At 48.8% G+C, this 8062-nt stretch overlaps 2 protein-coding genes across 2 annotated transcripts; one reads left to right on the top strand and one right to left on the bottom strand.

The window, feature by feature from the left end:
* Positions 1-525: 525 nt before the first annotated feature.
* On the top strand, positions 526-3693 carry DIABLO (diablo IAP-binding mitochondrial protein; the record flags this gene model as incomplete). Its single annotated transcript, XM_017734713.1, is given in 6 exon segments — positions 526-684; positions 878-1009; positions 1885-1995; positions 2118-2130; positions 2133-2198; positions 3068-3693. Coding segments are annotated over 6 exon segments (696 nt in total), but the record flags the coding sequence as incomplete, so codon positions are not given.
* Positions 3694-6123: 2430 nt separating this feature from the next.
* On the bottom strand, positions 6124-8040 carry B3GNT4 (UDP-GlcNAc:betaGal beta-1,3-N-acetylglucosaminyltransferase 4). Its single transcript, XM_008634166.2, has one exon. It carries the CDS (start codon positions 7965-7967, stop codon positions 6849-6851), a length of 1119 nt encoding a protein of 372 aa, XP_008632388.1. The 5' UTR covers positions 7968-8040; the 3' UTR covers positions 6124-6848.
* Positions 8041-8062: the final 22 nt, after the last annotated feature.

Here is an 8062-nt window from a genome sequence, read left to right as displayed (position 1 = left end):
GCTCCCCACCCGCGGGCTGTAGGCTAAAGAGTACAGGGCATAAAAGAAGGAAAACCGACCAGTTGTTTTCATTAAAGTGCTGTAGAACAAAAGAAAATCTCATTGCTTTGTGCTTCCGTTTTTCCGCTCGAGTGTTTCCGTGATAGACCCTGACCCCAGGGCATTTGCACAGCTTGGGTTGTAAGTAAAACTGGCTAGAGAGACCCAAGTGTCGCTGGATTGTAACAAACCTGTCACATTTCTCATCTGCATGTACCTCACGCCAATTTTAAGCTTATTTTTAACCTATTTTCCAATATTATTGACTATCAGCAGTGTGCTGGTACCAGATAACATACGTTTTCTCTCTGAAAGCATTAATAATGTACTAGTTACTATGCTTGTCTTTTCTTGCACTTACAATTAAACACTAATACAAAATTTAAAACAAACTTACTCATTACTCTTACATAGCTGCACCACAGAAGCCTGGCATAGACAAGTTCCCCTGGAACAGCTTCTGGGTGTTTTTCTTCTCTTTGATCCCTATTCCCACTGCACACAGGGGTGCTAATCTTTGCCTCTTGCCTTTCCAGACGCAGCTTCCCAGTTCTGGCCAGTGTCCGGCAGCGAGGCCTCTCAAGTGGACGGTGGCACCAGGCTGTGGGGCTGGGGGTGGCCCTGTGCGCTGTCCCTGTCGTGGAGGTACCCCCAGCACCCCTTTCCTTGCAACAGTTTAACACCCAAACCCACCTGTTTGGCCTGGTTTTCCTCCTGGGATTGCATCCTCTGCGAGCTTGGCCGTGCAGCCTCGCAGCGAGGCTTTTCCTCACCTTTGTGTTTGACTGGCATCCGTAGGAGGGCGATGGAAAGGTCACACGGGTGTCTTGTGTTGCAGCAGCAGGGCTCAGGGTCCCTCAGCAACGATGCCCTGATCAGAAGAGCCGTGTCCCTGGTGACAGACAGCACGGCCACGCTGCTCTCCCAGACCACCTACGCGCTGATCGAGGCGCTCACCGAGTACACCAAGGTGAGCTCGGGGGTCACACGCCTGGCACGAGCCACTGCTGGGAGTGCCAGCTGGTCTGGCACTAACTACACCTCTTAAACCACGCTCAAAATGAGCTTTTGCAAAATTAATTTAACCAAAGAGGTTTGGGGGGTTGAAGATGTCAGGTCCCTCGGGAGCTGTGGGGTCACTTTTACACCAAATGTGGAAGTTACTTTGAGCTTTGTTAAACCGTTGCTTTTGGATTAAAATTTGACAATCCTGGAATGGTTTGGGTTGGAAGGACCTTAAAGCTCTTCCATTCACATGGGCAAGGACACCTTTCACTATCCTAGGGTCCTCCAAGCCCATGCAACCTGGTCTTGGACAATTTCAGGGATGGGGCAGCCACTTGCTGCTCTGGGCAGCCCGTGCCAGAGCCTCACCACCCTCACAGCCAAGAATTTTTCCCAAACTAACCCGTACCTAATCTCATCTAACCCTTCCCTCTTGTCAGTGTGAATCCATTCCCCTTTTGTATCATTCCATGCCCTTGTAAGAAGTCCTTCTTTTTACTTAAGGCAAAACAACCCTGGAACTCAGAACTGGGGCTGAAGAAACTCACAGCAGTTATTTTTATTACCTGTGTACTGAGTTCTCTGTTCTTGGGCATTTTATTGCCCTTCTCTGCCTTTCTATGGCCATGAACTGAATTCCATCAGAAGAATGGAGTGAGCCATACATAAGTCTGAAACAACAAGACAGTTTTAATTTTGCAAATAAAGTGCCAGTTTGAGTAAAGCATTTGCATTCCAGTTTATCAAGTATCTAATTTTGCTAATTAACACCAGGTAACACTGAGACAATGCCAGAGCTGTGCAGGTTGTCATGGTAACTGCAAAATGATTCCTTCACAGGCAGTTTATACCCTGGTGTCTCTCTACAAGCAATACTCAGATCTCCTTGGGAAAATGAACTCAGAAGAGGTGGATGCAGTCTGGCAGGTGGTCATAGGAGCCAGAGTGGATGTAAGCAAACAAACCTCCCTTCCCTCACCATGTGCCTCTCTAACCCTGCTCACAATGTTCTCCACAGCTCAGGAGAGCTCTCAGGTCTGTTACACCTTGTTAATGCTTTATCCTGCTCCTAGATGACCACCAAGCAGCAGAATCCAGTTGGATGACGGCGCTGCGGCTGTCAGAGATGGCGGCAGAGGCCGCGTATCAGTCAGGTGAGCCTCTGCCCCTCTTCCCTTTCTCAACACAGCTCAGACACACAATGTACATTCAGTTAACATCACAATTGACAGCTGGTGCCTAGTTTTTAGAGATCCTGACCACATACATTCTTTTTTTGGCTACAAGTCTGTAGATGCATTGAGAACTAGGCCTGGAAACTTCACATGTGGTTTAGGTCAAGACAAACCATGGCCAAAAATGTCTGAGGGAAGAGTTCAGTTATTTTTAAATGCAAAGCTCAAACACAGTCCTGGGAGCCACAGAACTAAGGGTGCCTGTGAGTCCAGTAGGGCTTTCCAGCTGGATTCAGTTTTTTTAAAAAAGGTACAAATTTTGGTCTGTCGTCCATGGAGAGATTTGAGAGCTCCAAGGTTGAGTTATGGGCTGGTTTATGGTGAGTAGGCAAAGTTACTGGAACGGAGAGGGGAGGGAAAGCAGTGAATATACAGAGACACCCTAACTCTGTAAGTGCCTGGAAAAGACCCAGAATCTGTAGGAGCATGGAGGAGAATGGTGGGAGTTCACAGTGCCACAGGTGTTCCTACTGCTGTAGGTGCCAGGATGGGACAAGGACTGAAAGGTTCTGGCACACAAGGACTGTGCTGGGCTTAGCTCTCAAACCCACTGGCACAAGCTGATCACTCCTATCCAACTCCAGCTGTATCCTACTGGGATGAAAGAATTCAAGGGAGCAGTGAAATCTCAAAGCAGACAAATGGTTTGAGGTAAATGAACAGTAAAAGCATTGAGCATTAATACAGCCCAAGAGTCACCACAACACAGCAAAGCAGAAGATAATCCCAGCCATTTCCTTAGCTTCCAGTGCTCCTGCTAACCCCTGTGTGTCAATCCTTCCCTCCAGGTGCAGACCAGGCCTCCGTAACAGCCCGCAGCCACATCCAGCTGGTGAAGGCCCAAGTGCAGGAGGTGCGGCTGCTGTCCCAGAAAGCAGAGACCAAATTAGCTGAAGCTCAGACAGAGGAGCTCATAAAAGCCCAAGGAGAGGAATCCTCGTTGCCACAGGGTGTTTTAGGAAATACAGATCCAGGTGATGACCCTTACCTTCGGGAGGACTGAACAGAACTGGAGTCTGAGGGTCAATCACAAATTGAACAGTCCCAAGCTCTTAAGTGTGGGATAGTGTAAAACTGCTGAAATAATCCTGTGATTCCATTTTTTCCCCATGAAAACGATTGCTTTACAAATCAAGTATTTGGAAGGCCTCAATTTTGTTTGTAACTTACCTTGTTTGTAATACTTCTGGATTCATTTATTTAAATGCTTATCTATGCAAATGTGAAGACTGTTATCAGGGATGGCCTGGTGTTAAATGTGTCTCTGCTTGGAGGGTCCTGCTGCTCCCTTGGTGTGTTTGTGGGAGCTCATGAGGGATCAGACAAAGATGTGTATTTAAAGATCCTTGTTTTTAACCTGTGAGGTATATGATGTCTGTGAGGAAATGCCTTTATTAAACTGCAACAGCAGCTCTTTGTGGGTGTGTCCATTTGGGGAAGAGATTAGGCCCTGCTTCCTATTTGATTTTAAAAGATTTTAACCTCTGAGTTGGCAGCTGCACCAAATTACACTGAGCTACAGTCAGGGGGAATGTTTGCTCTGGAGCTGAGAACTTCCCATGGAGTCACCCAGGCTCTTGGTGCAGTTTTGTTCAGCACAGCAACTTATTTCGCCCAGAGTCACCTCTGGGGAAGGTTCCCCGGGAAGCAAAGGAGAGGTTTGATTTTCAAGATACTGTGGTTATAAATGAAACTGTTTTGGCAGCTGCTGTGTACTGTTCTACAAAGCAGTGAGCAACAGAGATTTTTACATTTGAATGCTTCCCAGTGCAAGTTTCAGGAAATTATCTTCATCATTTCTTTCGCAAGCTTAATGTTTCACTGCAGGCTTCAATACCACAGGTGTCTTTCACTGTGTTCATTTCCTAACCTGACAGCTGTTGTGAAATTTGCTTTGTAGAACAGCATCCACTAGAACTTTATCACTGATGTTTGGAAGCAGTTAATCCCCATCTGCCAGGTTGTGTAAGAAAACACACTAATCAAAGGTTTTTCACCACCAATTAGCATCTGATGCACTGCACCTGTGTCAAGGTTGCTGTTACTAAATTGAGTTGTGCCTCACCAGGAATTTTCTCACCTGCAGCATAAATTGTGTCTCATGTTGGCTGCCTTTGGAACAAATGCAATCTCAGGTGCACAGCACTGTTCATTTATAGATTAAGTAGTAAAAAAAAATTAACAATCTTTCCTTGCTCCTCACTGGTGCTGCTGTATCCAAGGAGGATAGCACAGTCTGGAATTCAGCTCTCAGGGAACTGCCAGTGTCTCCTGTGCCAAACACAGCTTTGGGCTGGAGCATTAGGGAAAAAACCACTATGATGAGAGGATTACTTGAGTGGTGGCACAGCCAAGCCCTCAGGAGCCAAACGCACCCTCAGATCAACCTCTAACCACAACTGCTCTCATTTGATGCCTTGTGCAGTTGCAGAACATCTGCCAAACCCCTGACCTGAGTGCACAAACAAGTTGTGTACCTTTCAGGATGCCACAGTAACTCTACTCAGATGTTTGCATGGCACTGCCAGGAGCCTGCAAAGCCAGGAAAGTCCCTTTTCCCCTTGTTCCCAGCCCTGCTGTGACCCCACTTCTCATTTCACTGCATGTCCTGTGTTTTCTTCCCAACAGCTGTTCCCACACACATCCAGCCTGACATGACTGGAACCAACCAGTCAGTCCAGTCAAGCCAAAGTGAGGGTGAGGAGCACAAATGGCTCCAATTCACCTCCAAAATGGGGCAGAAGAGAGTCCCTCACCTTTGTTAGGAAGTGAGAGCTGCCAGTTGGGGATTAGCCCATGCACCTAAGCCCACAACAGACATGACATCATGCTCTGTGCTCCTGAGTTTGCATTGGGAATCATTGAGTGGATCACAAAAGTGCTGGCACAGCAGCTCACAGGGCACCACGGTGCCCGCTCTGCCCAGTCTCCTCTCCAGGACCAGCAGCAGTGCCCAGAACATGGGGTCTGCTGCTGTCACTCGGCCTTGTTTACAAAGCCAACACACCTGAAACTACACACAGTCACTTTCTCAGCTACAGTTAATTAATCCCTGTTGGAGCTGTAGCAGAAAACACAGCAGCTTGCAAAAGACCACACTGCGGATGGACACCCACCAATTCTTTGAGACAAACCCCTACTCACATCTGACACAAAACCAGCTCCTGTGAGGTGGCACCTTCTGCCCCAAGAGCCTGAGTTAGCCCTGGGGCTCAGCCAGAGCTACTCCAGGTGCTCCAGAGGGCTGAGGGAGCACATTCTGCCAGCAGTCCCGCAGCCTGTGCAGCCCTGAGAGCTCCCACACCCCTGCTCTCGGGGTGTCCCTGTCTATAGGACAAAAAATAACCTCCTGGCAGCTCTTCCCGGGCACCTCTGAAAGCTCCAGCTCCCATCTGGTGGGGGATGGATGCTGGGCAGCTGGCACCAGAGACAGCAGTTACAACAGCACAGCACAAAGAGCTCTATTTTCTCTAATCACACACTTCCTCTTTACTCATTTGCTTTTTTTTCCTAAGGCTTCCAGGCTATTTCCTGCTCACCCACAGCTTCTGCTCTAGCAGCAAGACACCCTGACACTGATAAGCTTCACAAAAGTACTACCAAAGCTTAGCTCTGTATTTGATCTTTTCTCAAACTAGCAATTCCAGCACATTCAGATTAATCACTTTTGTGTCAATACATCTTGTCTGGACAGGGCAGAAAACAGCAGCTGCCCAAAGAAAAGGAAGTGGCAAGTATCCATTTCCACATAACATTATCCTCTTTAATGTAAATACCCAGCATCAGATTCTCAGCCTTCCCTGGCTCTTAGCTTTCAGGAGACCTAAGAATATTCCCATGAAAATACTTCTCAAAACTATTTTATTTATACACAACATTACAACAACAACAACAACAAACCAAACACCTCCCACACAACATGGGAAGCTACAGCCACTCTTCCTACCATGATTACTCAAGACACATTGCTCCTCTCAAGCCAGATCAGAAAGTGTTTGTGCAAAAGTGTCCAGTGCATGTAAGCCTGTAGTGAACTTCTGTAAAAGGCAAAGGGCTGGAGGCAGAGCCCAGTCCTTCAGATCATCATCATTGCTGTGTTAAGGCCGTATCTTTTTGAAGCTTTTCCGTCCCCACTCCACTCCCTTTCTCCTGCTGTCTAGTAGGAGCTGTGGGGTTGCTGCCCTGGGACAGCAGACCCAGCAGGACATACTGGCCTTTCTTCCACCCCTTCAAGTACATTTCAAATGCTCTGTCACTCATTAGTCATCGCTGGCTGCCCCACATGAGACTGACTTCGGCCAGTGGTCAGACACCAGTGCAGGTGGCACTTGTGACTTCCCCTGGCACAATCTAGCTGGGAGGAGCCAAGTCCCCGGTGCCATGTCTCACACAGCCACACCCCCACCCTGTGCCAATTCAACTGCTTCAAGTAACCCCCGACAGAAAAACACTCACTGCAAAGCAAACTCCGACGGCTCCAGTGCAGTCTGTTAGTAATGGACACGTTTCTACCACAACCTGATTTTTAGTTTAGGTACCCTGTCACCAGCCACAATCCTGCTGGGCTCATCAGTAGCTCCTTTTCCAGCCCCTCCTGTAGCTGTGTGTCACCGACACTGCACACTTAATGCTGTCATCCTTCACCAGCGTCCACATGATCCACATCTCCGTTGGGTTCAGTCTGTGCACAACCATCAGCTCTTTGTACAAGCACGGATCAAAAGGATTGAAAGGTCTCTGGATCCCGAAAGTCTTAAAGCCAGCGTGGTTCTTTGGGGTCACTGACATCTTTGCCAGACACATTCCCACAAACACGTCATCTATGGGGAAGAGCTCCGTGTCCTCTGCGGTGCTCTGGAGGCGATGTACTGTCTGCCTAGACATCACATAGCCCCCTCCTCCCGCATAGAGAGGATAGAAGGTGGCTCCATACATGGGCTCTGGAATAAAGTATTTGACCTTGGTGTTCCTGATGGGCCGGGCATTGGCGATCACGTCCCCAACAAAGAGATCCTGTTCAGGGTCCAGCTCCCTGAGGAACTCAACGATGTTGTAAGTGTTGACAAACACATCATCATCACCCTTCAGCACGAACCTGGCATGCAGGCAGTCCTCCGTGAACCAGCGGAGGAAATGCAGCTCCTTGAGGGTCAGGTTGAAAAAGTCGTCAACAAAATCCCACTGCAAGATGTCATCAAACTCCTGGCTCTCGTAAGCCAGCAGCTGGTGCAGGGGCTGCACCTGGATTTTGGCCTCGGAGCGCCCTAGGAGGAACACCAGCCTGATGCGCCTGCCCCCGATGGAGACCTCCTTCCCCCATGTATTCCTGATGGCCACGCGCCGCTCCACATTGATGGGGGAAGACTTGATGGCCAGCAGGAGGAACATCTCTTTGCTACACTTGGAAGGCCTCAGCAGGACTGAGAAGTTCCTGCAGTGCTTGTAGGTTAAGAACACACGGTGAGGCTCCGGGAGGGTGAGAGAAGAATTGGCAAAGGTCAAGTTCGGCAAACACTTGCTGTGCCCAGCGCTGTCCAGAACCGAAGGCAGCAGTCTGTGATCTGCTACATCCACTTTCTGCTCTGCTGATGATGCTGCCAACTTCGCCTCCTTCTTCATGTAGAACACACAGGCCAGCAGCGTGACTGAGAAGGTGTAAAGCACGAAGCTTTTAATCCTGGGATACATGGCAGCCTCCGGTGCAGGACCGGCCCCGGGCGGGCAAATGCAGACGAGCCGTTCCCTCACCGGTGGGACGGGGCACGTTATGTGGCAGTCCCAGA

Source organism: Corvus brachyrhynchos, unplaced genomic scaffold, assembly GCF_000691975.1.
Source record: "Corvus brachyrhynchos isolate BGI_N302 unplaced genomic scaffold, ASM69197v1 scaffold114, whole genome shotgun sequence".
In the NCBI taxonomy this organism is placed as follows: domain Eukaryota; kingdom Metazoa; phylum Chordata; class Aves; order Passeriformes; family Corvidae; genus Corvus; species Corvus brachyrhynchos.
Note: the sequence above shows the minus strand (reverse complement) of the source record. Positions and strands in the feature narration are given on the sequence as shown.

Bases quoted from the DNA above. Each gene is read 5' to 3' on its own strand.
- B3GNT4 (XM_008634166.2), bottom strand. From the start codon at position 7,967: ATGTATCCCAGGATTAAAAGCTTCGTGCTTTACACCTTCTCAGTCACG.